This window comes from Phyllobates terribilis, unplaced genomic scaffold (assembly GCF_046119375.1).
Source record: "Phyllobates terribilis strain yellow unplaced genomic scaffold, ASM4611937v1 Scaffold_11__3_contigs__length_659146591, whole genome shotgun sequence".
NCBI classification, from domain to species: domain Eukaryota; kingdom Metazoa; phylum Chordata; class Amphibia; order Anura; family Dendrobatidae; genus Phyllobates; species Phyllobates terribilis.
In genome coordinates this window covers 270,178,957-270,194,113 of record NW_027362771.1, presented here as the reverse complement: position 1 = coordinate 270,194,113, position 15,157 = coordinate 270,178,957, and the positions used below count along the sequence as shown (strand labels likewise).

Genomic DNA, 15,157 nt, shown 5'->3' with positions numbered 1-15,157 from the left:
GCCACTTTCCATTTAACCCATATATGCCAGAATTCAGGCTCAATTTGTGACAAAAACCTGATGTACATGCCTTGTGCCAAATTTAGAAACTTTTTTAGTCTTACTAATCAGCTTTGAAAAGGAAAAGGGTTCCTGTGTTTTACTACTATTTCATTCTTGAGATTTTTTCAAGTAGTTGTACCCCTCAATCGGTAAGCACTGTAGTATCCTAGCAACATACTATTTCCGGGGTCACACAGCTGTCGGTTCTCTCATGCGAGAGAATTGGGGGGTGATTATGCAAATACTTTTGGATTAAACTCTGTCAGAGATTGATCAGTGTCAGTATACTGTGTTCCGATTCCCTCGTATGAGAGAATCTGATCACAGGTGTGGAGAAGACGGAGAAAGTAATTTCTCCATCTTCTCCATTGTCTGTGTCTGCACTTGGATGACATCCGAATGCAGTCCGATGTTCACATGTTCCCATAGATTTGTATGGGTGCATGTGAGCCGAGTATCGCTGGCAATCGCAGCATACGCCCATTTGTTCTCTCATGCTGAATCGGCATGAGAAAATAATCGTAGAACTGCACTGCCCCATAGTATAACATTGGGCCAAGAGCTATCCGATAAAACATCACACAGCACTCGGCCGTGTTATACAGCAGTGTGAGCGAACCCTTGTAGGGACAATGACATTCATTTTGTAGCAGCTATCCATGGTAATGCAGCTCTATGAAACTCAGATCCATTGATGTGAATGGGACTGGGCTGCGATTCCAGACACAACAAATGCCAGGCCTGGTAAATAATAAAGTCCAAACTCCCCAGCACCTTCTGCCACTGGTATTGATGGCCCATTCTAAGAATAGGGCATCCATATCAAAGTAACTTAAAAGCCTTTTAATTGAAGTTACTTGAAACTAATGATGCCATGCTATTTTCACTGACATCTCAAGTAAAATATCTTCACAAGTTTGGGACTAGATTCAAGAGGTCTAAGTAAAATTTGACTAATTGCAGAAAGCAGTCCTGGACTTTGTGCTGTGCCGCCAACAAACGAGGTCCGCCATCTACAGGCTTAGATCCCCACGTAGAAGTGAAAATCTTGAAATGTTTTAATCACTAACGTCATTGATCAGGTTAATTGTCCAATTGGTTCTGAGGGATCAAGAATAAAATATTAATTATTGCTATTTCTGTCTCCATTTCTATAGGCTCTCAGCCTCTCTGTTGTAAGTGGTAAAAGTCTCAAATTATTTAATGGTTCACTTAGCCATAAGCAGTGCACTGTATGGAATGGTCCAATGCGTTCACTTTGACTCACTTAAGATAATTGACAATTTGGTTTCACAAGTAAATCAGACTTGTTGATAATAATGTGCTTGTTTTTAACAGTGGTAAAATGAACCAAAATGGACAAGACCAGACTGGATTGGGCTTGACTGAAACAGAAGGTAATATCTACAGTGACATTTCCAATGATATTTCTATTTTTGCTACATTGCCAGCATTATTTTCGGGCATTTTTTTATCATTTTAAGTTGCCAATCTCAATTTAATTTCATGTTTATAATATATATACACCGCTTTCCTTTGTCTTTTGCCCTTAAAGGGGTTTTCACATGAACAAAGTTAATTTTAATCAACACTTTAATCAATAGATCTTGGAATAATAATAACTTCCACAATTGGATGTGTTTAAAAAATTTTTTCCTGTGCTGAGATAATCTTATAAATGTTCCCCTGTGTAACGGCTGTGTCTGACCGTGTACGGAGCACGTTCTGACCATACCACAGTTTCTGGGCAGAGAAGGAAGCAAAAGAGTATACAGACATTACAGCAGGGGATCACAGCTGATTCTTTCTTTAAGGTAAAAAATTGATTAAAAACAGGCAGTGAAATGTTTTACCTCACAAGAAAGATCAGCTGTGATCCCATGCTGTCCTGTCTGTATACTTTCTTTTGCTTCCTTCTCTGCCCAGGAGCTGTGGTATGGTCAGAACGTGCTCCGTACACGGTCAGACACAGCCGTTACACAGGGGAACATTTATAAGATTATCTCAGCACAGGAACATTTTATTTAAACACATCCAATTGTGGAACTTATTATTATTCCAAGATCTATTGATTAAAGTGTTGATTAGAATTAACTTTGTTCATGGGAAAACCCCTTTAAGGGCAAAAGACAAAGGAAAGTGATGTATAGAAGCATTGCTCATATAATGCAATTTACGCTTGATTTTACTACAGAAATCCTATACAGCAATTTTAGACAATCTGTAAAATTCAACAGACAAAAACTAGTGTGATAAATTGAAGAATGGATATTTATGCACAGATATAGCATATGCTAAAGGGATTATATCACTGCAAATTGACAGTATAAATTAAGATCACAGCCTCCCTCACTGGTGATTGATAGCGCTGGCTTGCGTGAGGTTTCTCTGCAGATGGTACTGGATCCGGGCAGGCCAGCGCTGTCAATCACCAGTGAGGAAGGCGGGAACATTCAAACCTAGTGGGTGGAACGATGCACTGAGCCTCTTGGCCACACTAAAAGTGCAATGAGCCCACTAATTAGCATATTTAATTAAACTTCAGCTTCTGCAGAATGAAGACAGCGATTACAAAACTAAGGGTGCAAATTTTTTAGGGGCTATGTTCTCTATAAGGCTATGTGCCTAGTTTATACTGCCAACTTGGGGCGAAAGACTCCCTTTATCTATTCACTTAACAGACTATAATACCATGATTCAGCGAGCCTTAATCTGACATGTAGTGGCTTGTGCTGTTTAAAATGTGTTGTCCGGTTTAAAATGAAAAGTCTGCAATCACTCTGTGTGACTACAGACTTATGAATCCCCCCAGCGCATACACTGTGTGCTGCAGGGATTCGCCTGTTTCTGAGCCATGATCAGCATGTACATATGCGTTATAGATAGTCTCGGGCAGAAGCCATCTAGTGGGTGCGGCCTCGCTCCATACACTTGTATAGAGCGAGGCTGCGCCCCGTCCAGTGGGTGCAGTCGTCTAATGGGTACGGCCTCGCTTAATACAAGTGTATGGATCGAGGTCGTGCCCACTAGACAGGCTCTGGGCGATAGTTTGCATATCACATATATCACCGCCTTTCCAGGCACAGAAATTGGCAAATCCTCGCAGCGCACAGTGTATGCTCCTTTAGCTTGAATGCCTACATATTTAGACATAAAAATGAAGATTATATTTCCAATGCTTGTTAAAGTAGCAAACTGTTTTAACGACTGCATTGTAATCTTACAAAACCGTCATGTTCTTGTGTCTTTTAAAGATCTGCACACTCTCTACACTTCAATGGCTGTACTTTTAATGACAAGAACATGGTACTATTCCTTGGTATGGCTATCATAAGCCATTATCTTTAAAAGTCAGGACTATACTGTACCGTCAAATGTAGTGATCTTGCAACATAGTTAGACATCTAAAAAAGTTCTATGATTATTTCTGTGACATCAGTTATTTTGATCATTTGCAAATGATCTAAAGGGTCACTATAATATTTTACAGTCATTTGAACTTATATTTTTTCTGGAGGCATTACTGAAAATGTGAGCTAGCTTTATTCTTTATATATGGAGACTTCTCATCCACTAAGAAAAAATAATAATTTGCGTTTATGATCATTTCACAATAAATCAGAAAATCTCCCCCCCCAAAAATCTGCTACTTGCAGCATTACTTTCCTCATGAGAGCTGCCTAAAGAGAACTTGATATCAAATACAAATATCCCCAACTATCTGTAAATTGTATATACAAAAATTATTGCTAAAAGTGTTTCTCGACCAATCACATTTATCATTATCCACAAGCTAGATAGTAAATGTACTCAATACCGGTATCTAATCAGACGTACATGACTACATACATTATAAAAGGTCTCTTTTTATAGGCTGCAGTTTAAATTGACAACACAATCTTTCATCATCGCCCCATACATCCATAGCCTACAACCATAGCCTCCAATGTTTTTACAGGTTTTAATCAAAGGCCCACATACACATTAGACTAATGTCGGCTCGGCATTCTGATGTCGATGGGTTTGGTCTGTGAATGGGGGTCTCTGACTCTCTCCTGACAGATGATGTCAGGGGATATAAGGAGAAAGCGTTCTTTTGACCAGCAACTATCTCACCCAACTCTCCCATACACCAGATTGCTCGCTCTGATGATCTCTGGCCGGCATGTCCACTTTCGGACTGCAGATCCTTTGATTCTCTAAGAGATAAGCCAACAACCTGAGATCAGCAGAGCGAGCACTCTGGTGTATGGGAGAGTTGGGTTAGATAATTGTTGCTGAAAATAAGGCTTTCTACAGTGTATGGTTGGCTTGAATTCCTATCTCGTTGTTGTTTAAATGGGGTTCTAGTTTTATGTAAATACAGTAAAAAAAAACAGCACAGCCAAAGCAATAAAATGAACTTTAAAAATTCCCCAAATAATTCAATTAGAAGCATAGCAAAAAGGCAATGGTAGTTACCTGCCAAGGTTTCAAGGAAAATGCACAAACAGGATGCAGCAGACCCCCTTATTAGAAGCAGGTAACACAGGTGCAGAATGCTGATGAACAACCACTCTTAACCTCCATGGTAGGCAATCACCCCCTCTATGGATTCAGAGGTTGAGAGTAGTTGTTCATCAGCATTCTGCACCTGTGTTACCTCCTTCTAATAAGGGGGTCTGCTGCATCCTGTTTGTGCATTTTCCTTGAGACTCTGGCTGGTAACTACCATTGCCTTTCTTATAAAGGTACAGGACAACCTAAAGGGAGTCTCTCAGCATAAAATGACTTTTTAAACCATCCATAGCACCATGTGACATACCCAGTAGCATAGCTACCGGGGTGCTCTGTACCATATAGCCCTATCCACAGTTACAAGAACCCGTGCTTATTTTAATACAGATTTCAGAGCTAACAGACTTCCCCGCTATCAGTATTTGGTCAGTATTCAGTCAGTACTTTTTCTCAGGAGTGGGAGCCAAAACCAGGTGAGGAACAATCAGAGAAAAGGTATAATAGAAACAAGTCACCAATTCTGCATTTATCACGCACTCCTGGTTTTGGCTCCCTCTCCTGAGAAAAAATATCCCTGACTTATGGTAAAGCCTAAATTGAATGTCTTCCCCAGTAACTTCTTTCTCGTTTAAAGTAGTACATGTTTCTTTTGGATTCTTTAGTTTTTCTTCTGTTTTCTTCCTAAATCACTTTCATCTCGTGCCAAGGTTTTCTCGGTATTTAGAGCATTAGTGTCTGAATTACAGCCTATAATTTTCAGGTGCATAGTCCTTTGTTCCGTTTCCACCTGTACAAGTACCTTCAGTCTTGTATAAAGTTATCTACTTTGACTAACTGAAGATTTTGCCGAGAAAATCGGTAGGGAGGTTGTTCCAAACATCTTGGACGACTAACCACAGATCAAACCGTTCAGTCCTTCATGTCATCCCACATAGACGATAATGTTAAGATCATCAACAAATGTCATAAAGTACTATCTTCAATGCAAAGAAGAATAAGGAGTCTTGGAAGTGATGATATGAACTCCACAGAGCCCTAATCTCAACATCATCAAGTCTGTCTGGGATTACATGAAGAGACAGAAGGATTTGCACAAGCTTGCATCCACAGAAGATCTGGGGTTAGTTCTCTAAAGTGTTTGGAACAACCTCCCTGCCGAGTTCCTTAAAAAATTTCTGAAGGTGTACCTAGAAGAAATTATGCTCTGATGCTGTTTTGAAGACAAATGATGGTCACACCAAATATTGATTTGATTTTGATTTCTATTTTGTTCATTCACTTTGCGTTTTGTTATTTGATAAAAATAAACTATTAACATTTCTATTTCTGAAAGCATTCCTACTTTGTAAATTTATTTCCACACCTGCCTAATACTTTTGCACAGTACTATTTCTTTAAGAAAAGCCATCAATATCAGATTTGTGAAGGTCTGACTGTACTAGTGTTGAGCCACCCCCGTAGTGTTCGAGTTCGGTTCGTCGAACACCCGTGTGTTCGCCGAACTGTTCGCCGAACTGTTCGTCGAACTGTTCGTCGAACACCTTCGAACACCGTTAAAACCAATGGCAGGCAAACAAAAACACATAGAAACACATAGTAAACACCTTCAAAGGTGTCCAAAAGCTGACAAACTGCTCAGAAGACATAACTAACACATGGAAAAGTGACAAATACATATAGTCATGCGAAAAGAAAAGAGGTGGAGGAGTAAAAGGAGGGGGAGACACAGATATAGGCATGTCATGCCTTTCTAAAATCCAAAAAGTGAGAAGCCGACACGGCCAGTTCGTTCCTGCCCGTGCCACCTCCGTGTCGCCGGGTTTGTGCCAGAGCCGCGGTGGACCCTGACGGCCAGCCCCCCTCTCCCAATACTGGTGCCTGTCCGCTGGTGGGTCGAGCCCCCCCGCGGTGGGGGGGGTAACATCTGCAGAAGAAAGACCATCTTCCAGCCAAACTAAGATGTTGACTTATTTTCGTGGACAATGTGATACGATCCCTTTCTTACAGACACGCCCATCGCTACAAATTCCAGATGAGGCACAAAAACAGCAGGTGCTTCAGCGGATATCAAGTGCTCCTTCAAGTGGGCTCTCCTCCACCTCAATTTCAACATCACAAATACTCCAGTCCTCAGAGGTGTCACCCCAATCGCACTTGCTTCCTCACAGCTCCCAAGTCTCCAGCTGCCCGTCTGAGTATGGGGTAACACAGATGGTTGAGTCTGCAGAGCTGTTTACTCATACTATAGCCTGGGAAACGAAGGTCTGCTCCAGAGCTTCTGTTAATCCAGACGAGGAAATGATCTGCACTGATGCCCAGAATCTTTATAAGTCGGATCCAGGACCAGATGAAGAAGGTTCTGAGCATAATGTAGACCCTCGTTCCCAAACTGTCACTCCTGTTGGTGGAGACAATGATGAAGACGATGATGAGACTCAAATACCTGATTGGAGCGACAACTTGACTTTTCGGTCAGGGCAGGAAGAGGTTGGCTTTGAGGACGACGGGTGTGATAACACACAGGGTGATGATGACGAGGTTGGAGATCCCACTTACTGTCAACCCACAGTCAGCCAGTCGATGAGGTCAACGGAGGAGGCGGAGGAGGATGTGACTAGCCCAGGGGATGGGGATGACTCCGTACCCGGGCCTTTGCCTGGCCTTGGGGATGTCGCGGTGATCGGCTCCCTGGCCCGTACCCTGGGGTCACTCTTTAAAAGAGTGGATAATTGTTAATTTTATAAGAGTTCGTGATGCCACCTGTGGTATCTGGTGAGAAACACCAGAGCTGCAGCAGTCCACTGAGACCCGTGATAAGGCAGCTCGATGGTATAGCTCCCCACAGGTGGAGCTAGGTCTTAGGGCAGCGTATGCAGGGGGAATGCAGGACAGGCGAGACCCAGCTGGGTCAGAGCAAGAACGGGAACGGACACGGTAGACACTTCAGTACCTTTTACTGGAGGAACTTCAGGCACATCCCGGAGCACTGTAGGGTGAAGGGTGAATATCAGGATCCTCCCCAATGAGCAGGTGTAGGGCCTCCTGTTTCTTGCCTCTGCGTAGTAAGTTTCTGACCTGCCTGGAGCTAGGCCTAACTTTGTCTCTGTCCTGCGCTGGCTGACCTTGTGGTAGGGCCTTCTCTTGGAGTTCACGCTCCCACTATGCGGGGCATAAGCGTCTCCTGGCTCTGTTACGTATCAGCACCTTAGCGATCCTGGGACTTGTAGTTCTCCAGGGATTCCGGTTATGCCTTACTGAATCTAGCTAGCAGGAGCCTCGTGCTCCACTGCTGAACTATTAACTGAGTTCTCTAGACTAGACTGAGCTCCACTGCAGACTGACCTCTCTTAGGCTTCTCTACTGCAGGAACTCTTCAGAGGAACTGAACTGCCTAGCTCCACCTTCCCTATTTATATCCCTAACGGCTCCCTCTGCTTGTCTGAGGTGGAAGGTGGAGATGTGTGAATGTTTATGGGGGCCTCTTGTGGAGAATTCCATCAATACACTCTTCTTGGATCTGTGATACTGAGCACAGCGGGGCGTCACAGATGCTATTGACAACGAGGTTAGGATGCGCCTTCCTGGACAGAGACGGAGTACTGGAAGCACGTCAACAACTGCATCCTCAAGCACAACTCTGCCTCTGACCACAAGTCGTAGTGGCTCTTCAGGTCGCATGGGCTCTAAGCCTTGCATAGCCTGGGCATTTATTCAGAATGATAAGGATGACCCAACTCGTGTTATCTGTAATATTTGTCACCAAAAGCTAAGTAGAGGCCAAAAAATCCATAGTTTGAGTACTTCATGCATGTACCGTCACATGGATATGAAGCATAAGTTGCAGTGGGAAGCTCACTGTGCTACAATGCGGCCTAGCAGGCTGGGCCAACCACCGTCTGCCCCATCTTGTGCATCCGCGGCCTCTTCATCCTCTGTGACTGGGGGGACAGCAGTCACACATGTTTTTGGACGCAGACCTGCCACCTCTTTACCTGCAACAGCCAGTGTGATTGGCAGGTCGTCAGTTTATTGGGAAGTGGAAACACCTGCTGGTGTTGAGCGCTCTCTGACATCGAGAGCACCACCTTTGAATCAAGGCAACCTAACATGTCCGCCTGCATCTTCCTCACAGACCGGCAGTTTGCCGGGGACACCCTGCTCAACCCCGTCTAAGCACAACAGCCAGCCCTCGGTCCCTCAGATGTGGAAAAGTAAAAGACCATTTCCTCCTAGCCATGAGAAAGCTAAGAGGTTGAATTTCACCATCTGCAAGCTCTTGGCTACAGAAATGCTGCCTTTCCGCTTGGAGGACACAGTGGATTTTCGAGACCTTATGTCCGTCGCAGTGCCCCAGTACCAGATGCCCAATCGGCACTACTTCTCAAAGAAAGGTGTGCCTGCGCTCCACCAGCATGTCGCACACAACATCACCGCTTCTTTGAGAAGCTCTGTGTGTGACAGGGTGCATTTCACCACAGACACTTGGATGAGTAGGCATGGACAGGGGCATTACATGTCGCTAACTGGGCACTGGGTAACTATGGTGACAGCAGGACAAGGGGCTGCTGTCCAAGTCTTACCGTCCCCATGAGTTGTGCGTCAATCCTCTTTATCTCGAAGTTCCTCCACTGCTTCTGCCTCCTCAACTTCCTCTCGGTTCTCCACCTGCACCCAAAGCCTGTCTGGTAATGCCACCTGCTTTCTAACTGTGCAGAAGGAATCCTGCACACCTCCTTACTATGCTGGCAGCAGGGCTCAAGGCATCAGTGTTTACTTTGAAATGTCTGGGAAATGTGAGTCACACAGCTGAGGAGTTGTGGTCAGCTCTGGAGACCCAGTTTCATGAATGGTTGTCTCCACTGGACCTGCAACCAGGGAAGGCCGTGTGCGACAATGCTGCACACCTGGGTGCGGCCCTTCGCCGGGACAATGTCACACACGTGCCTTGTATGGCTCACGTGTTGAACCTGGTTGTCCATAAATTGTTAGCCCACTATCCCGGACTAGATGGCCTTCTGCAGAGGGTACGGTCGCTGTGTGCGCACTTCCGCCGTTCGCATCCCGCAGCTCAACGACTTACATCTCTACAGAAGTTGTTGGGCCTGCCAGTTCACCAGGCTGAAATGCGATGTGCCGACACGGTGGAATTCAACTCTGACCATGTTGCAGCGACTGTGGCAGCACCGACAAGCCCTGTGCAATACGTTCTGACGTATAGCCTGGGCCAACGAGATCCAGAGGTGGGGCAAATCACGCTGCAGGAGTGGTCTCAGATCAGGGACCTATGAAGTTGACGCGCCCACTGGGCCGTGGGGTACCCTGAGCCGGGCCGGTAGACGCTGGGGGTTGTAGTCACTGTGGCGGTGACCCGGTCCGTGATCCAGGGCGGTCAATCCAAGGGTAATTTGTATATATGGGTTTTATAATGTCCGACTACGCCACCTCTGGAGTGGGACAAAAGGGGCCGCCGCTGCGGAACAGTCCTCTGAAGCTGGTGGTTTTGCAGCAATGGTATTATTACTCACCACAGGAAGAGTGTAGCTTCAGGGCAGTGTGGGTGGATGATGGTGGTTGAAGTGCAGGGAGTCAGTAATGAACACAGAGTCCGTGTGATGCAGTCCCACGATCTTTACTCACAGTTGTTGCAGTCCAGATTACAGGTACCAGAGCAATCTCACCCGTCGTGCTGTGCGTACTCAGTGAGGGGCTCAGTCCACCCCCAGATAGCTCCGGAGTACTTAGCAGGACCCCCCTCTGTGTGTCCTTTCTCTGGCCTTCTCCCTGCACCTCACACCCAGTGACACTTCTATCCGGTATCCTCGGGCCTTGGCGGGCGACTTGTGTTCCGTCCCCTGGGTCCTATGTGGCTACCTTCTTAGTGAGACTGGTGTGGACTTTTACCTGCAGTACATGAAATGCTGCAGCCTCCGGTTTCTAGTTGAGCCTTGCTGTTTCTCCGCTAGTTGAGGGACCGGTTCCCCTTATCTGGCCTGACCCCTCTACCTCCTGGTAGCAGCAGGAGTTCGAGTGGCCTTCTGCACGGCCCATAGCCCTAGGGTCCCTTCGGTTCCTGGAGCCTTCCTGCTCCCACTCCTCTCTTCTCTCCTTCAGTCCTGGGCCTCCCAGGCTAGGCCCGCCTCTGGAGCAGAGCTCATGCCGAGCCTCTGCTCCTGTCACTTTTCCTCCTCTGACTGGCTTGCTCTTTCTAAGATGGCTTCCTATTTATACTCTCCCTGTCATGTGCTCCGCTAAGCTGATCCCCTAAGCACCCACAACATAGGACCCTCCCACCAGCTAGGGACCTGGGACTGTGCTCTCCCTTAGAAGCAATCTCGCCCTACCCCCACTGCGGGTATGTGTTGGATGCAGGTGTTAGGGTCCCGAGCCATATGCTTTCCTTACCTGAGGGTGAGATACCACACCTCTGGGTGAGATGCAGTAACTCTGTGGCGACTGAACCCTCAGGGGCGCAACACACCCTTCTGCACAGTTTTGAAATGGCGGCGAAGATGTTTAGTGCTGACGACGATGCCATTATCAGCATGACTATTCCGGTGATTTACATGCTGGAGCACACATTAAACAGAATTCAGAGTCAGGTGGTGGGACAAGAGGAGGTGGAGGAAGTAGAGGAGGAGTCGTATGCGGAAGGGATAACATCTCCAAGGTCCAGACGGTTGGCAGCACCAAGGCGGCAGGCATGGGAGGGTGGGGGAGAGGGATTAACCAGGGCGCATGGTAGCAGCCAAACTGTTGAGGAAGGTGCAGGAGCCGAGGAAGAAGTGGAGGACGAACTAGCGATGGGCATGGAAGACTCATCAGATGAGGGAGACCTTGATCACATTTCTGTTGTGCGAGGTTGGGGGGAGAGGGCAGAGGAAGGAAGCATGATTCTTACCTCGCTACCAACACAACAAGGACTTGGTCCTCCTGGATGCGCAAGACACATGAGTGCCTTCTTGCTGCACTACCTGCAACATGACCCTCAGATTGTCAGAATTCGAAGTAATCCCGACTACTGGGTTGCCACACTCTTAGATCCCCGGTACAAAAGTAAATTTGCTGAAATAATTCCTGCCATAAAAAGGGATTGACGCATGCAGGAGTATCTGCAGATGCTGTTGCAGAATCTTACATGTGCTTTTCCACAAAACACCAGTGGTGCACGTAGTGAATCTCACAGTTCTACCTTGCCAACCGTGGGACTGTCGAGTCTTCATCACTCAAACCGTAACAGTAACATAGTATCTGCTGGTAACAGCAATTTTGTGGAATCGTTTCACCACTTTTTTAGACCATCCTTTGCAAGGCCACAGGAGACAAGAAGTCTGACACATAGTCAATGCCTAGAGAGGATGGTGCAGGAGTATCTCCAAGTGAACATCGAAGCCATGACTGTGTCACTGGACCCTTGCTCATTTTGGGTTCCAATCTGGAAAAATGGCCGGAGCTCGCCACTCACGCCTTGGAGATCTTGTCATGCCCTGCAGCCAGTGTTCTCTCTGAACGTGTGTTCAGCGCTGCTGGTGGTGTGCTGACAGATAAGCGCACACGTCTGTCCACTGAGAATGTAGACAGACTCACGTTCATAAAGATGAACAAATCATGGATTCGCAAGGACTTTTCTACCCCTGTGTTATCCTTGGGAGACTAAAACCTTGAGGATTTGGTAAAATCACCTCACCAACCGTTTTAAGCAACTGTGGGGCAATTGATGCCACTTAACCCTAGAACGTATGACCATAAAAATCTACACTTTCATATACCTGGGGCCTTTTAGACCCGTGTGCAAATAACATGGAATAACTCAAACTCAAATGACAAACAACTATATACATGAAGAATACCTAGAGTTTCAAAATTCTAACTAAAGTAATGTTGCATAAAATAGAAAACAATTAACAGGGCGGGCCTGCGAGGCCCCAGGTATGCGTTCTAGGGTTAAGTGGTGTCTGTGCCACAATTTTGGGAAAAAATGGAAACTCTTTTTGGAGTCCCCTTGCTGTGTCTTACGTGACGTTGGCATCGTCAATTCCAGGTGGGTTGGGTCGCCCCCCTCCAACACTATGGCTTGGGGTAACACAGATGGTTGAGTCTGAAGAGCTGTTTGCTCAGAGGTCTGCTCCAAATCTTCAGTGTCTGCTAGTCAGCTTAGAATTTTTAACTGCATCTAGCCTAGGCAATACTTTGGGCGTAGTAGCCCAGCTGCGAAGCAAGCTGCACCGCCTGTGTATCTAATAAGAATTTTTAAATGCATCTAGCCTAGGCAGACTGTGGGGACCCCAACCAAACCCAGACGCTCAGCCCCCCTACCGCCCCCCTTTCCTTGACAATACAATAATGTAACTCTTACAACTGGATGGGTGAGGATCGGTCACAGCTTTATTAACTCTTTATACTCATTCCATTAGAAAGGCATTTTATTTCTAAAATAATTCAGCTTGTTGCAGCATGCCCTGGGTCTCCACTCCGGCAAGTTGGCCAACAAGTATAACTCTCCAATATGTCCTTTCTATTTCCAGGCCACGGAGGATCCTGCGTACTCGTATGCAGGACTCTGACCCCCACCCATCACTCTTAACGCTTGTTCCACCTCGTCCTGGAGTCCTGACAGGAATATGTCCAGTACAATATCCATTAAGTGAACAACATCGGGCCGTATGAGGCCTGCTTTATCTCCTTCCAGTTGTCGGTGTCGTACCACTACACCACCTCTGTCTCTTCTAAATTTTGCCATCCGAATATTTATTACCCGCCTTGTCCGTTCGATGGCCATGATGTCTCGCGCACCTTGCCATACCGCTATCGGCACAATCTCTGACCATACTATAGCTAGTTTTGTGAAAAATTCTCTGAAGCGCTCAGTGTCTAGTTTCATTATTGCCATTAGTTATGCGCTGTTGTGATGACCTAGGTTGTTTCCCCCGGCCTGTATAACCAAGATGACCGGACATCTTGCCTCTCTCCCTACCTTGATTACCTCCATTAGTACCTGTGGCCATAGCAGGCCTCTAATACCTCTCTAGTTGAAATATGTGTTATGAAACTCTAATTTCCTCCCACCTGGGCAGACTTTCGCCCTTTGTTCTGCCCAATACATATACGAGTGGCCTATCACCCACACTGTTGGCTTAGCGTCACCTGTAAAAGAAACAAACCACGTTAGGATAACAAGTCCGGTCTTATGTATCTTGGCAAACACGTGGATCGCCATCTCCCTATCCTCTGAACTTCCGTTTCTGACAGTCCTGCTCTTGCTGCTTCCGTGGCCGCGCCTATGCAGAATGAGTGTGTCCCGTAATCTTTGGGGTGGTTCCCTGCTGATGTTATGCATTTATTAAATATAGGTTGGAACTGGTATCTTGATAATGGCGTTCCATCAATGTGTGATAGGAAGAAATTACTTTGTGATCTGATGGTTAGATATGTTTTTACTATTGTTACCCGACTCAGTGTACCGTTTGTGGGTTGTAGAAGTACCCAAGTGCCCCTGCCCGCTGGAACCGTTTTAGATTTGTGTATGCGTAGACGTATTGCATTATTGGCTATGACTACGTCCTGGTGTAATAAGCCTCCACTGGTGGTAATTTTGGATTGAGGGACTAATTCGCTTATGCATAGCGCCCCGAAGAAGGCGATCACAAATGCAGTAGACAGTAGTGTTGCTTCAAATTGTGAGTGTCATGTTAATGGTGTTAGGGATATGATGTGAGAAATCAGTTTTAGTGACACGGGACGGGACGTCTACACTCCTGACTTGGCTGACCCCTTTTCCACCCTTTTATGGATTGTCTGATGATGAACCTTTGTCACATCTCCCCAATTCAGTAGTTGGAAGTGAAATGCTACTCCGGTCAGACACCGCTGCGCTGACACCCCTGATATGCCCCTCATAATTAGCTGGTGGAGAAATTCTATGGTGACTTGTGATCTGGCTTGTTCACATTGGTCAACCCGTCTGCCTGCTACTAGTCGTGTCCACTCTTCCCATGCCTTACCGTATGCTTGCCACGTCGACGGGGCAACTGACGCTCTGATTAATGGCATCAACTATTCGCCACTAGATCCCATAGGGAAGGTGGGCAACTGTTGCCCGATGGGTGGGCGTTGTGGAAGAGCTCTGTGAAAATCTGTCAATTGAATTGTTATAAAGCGTTAGCAGCAGCTTTAGATCCCTCAGCATAGTGGCTAGCGCGGACCCATACATTGTGTTTTAGGCACAGGAATGCTAGCCTGGGTAGTAGGCCTAGCACTGGGAGAGACGATGATGCCATCTTATTAATGCAGTGCGCTAGGCTGGTGTTTTTTGTTATGAAGCGTATATTTTTGTAAGCCAGGCGCGCGCCCCATATTTCTATTGCTACCACTATTGGGAAGAAAAATTATTTTCAGGGCTAGATGCAGCTAAAAATTATTATTAATTTAAAAGCTGGTGGAGCTTGGTATAGATGGCCTAATACAATGAGTCCCACACACTGCTTGAAGGCCAAATATTTTTTCAGAGCTAGATGCAGATAAAAATTATTTTTCATTTGCAACCTGATGGAGGTCAGTATAGATGGACTAATAGAGAAAGTCCCACACACTGCTAGAAGGCCAAATATTTTTTCAGAGCTAG

General features: G+C 46.0%; 1 protein-coding gene across 6 annotated transcripts in view; it reads left to right on the top strand.

Moving 5' to 3' along the window:
- PCLO (piccolo presynaptic cytomatrix protein) overlaps window positions 1-15,157 on the top strand; it is a 522,320-nt gene that overhangs the window by 466,090 nt on the left and 41,073 nt on the right. For all 6 annotated transcript variants that reach the window (XM_073652324.1, XM_073652323.1, XM_073652325.1 and 3 more), the window contains one exon: window positions 1,381-1,439. In XM_073652324.1, the coding sequence (XP_073508425.1) occupies window positions 1,381-1,439 (59 nt within the window). The remainder of the gene's footprint in view (window positions 1-1,380; window positions 1,440-15,157) is intronic.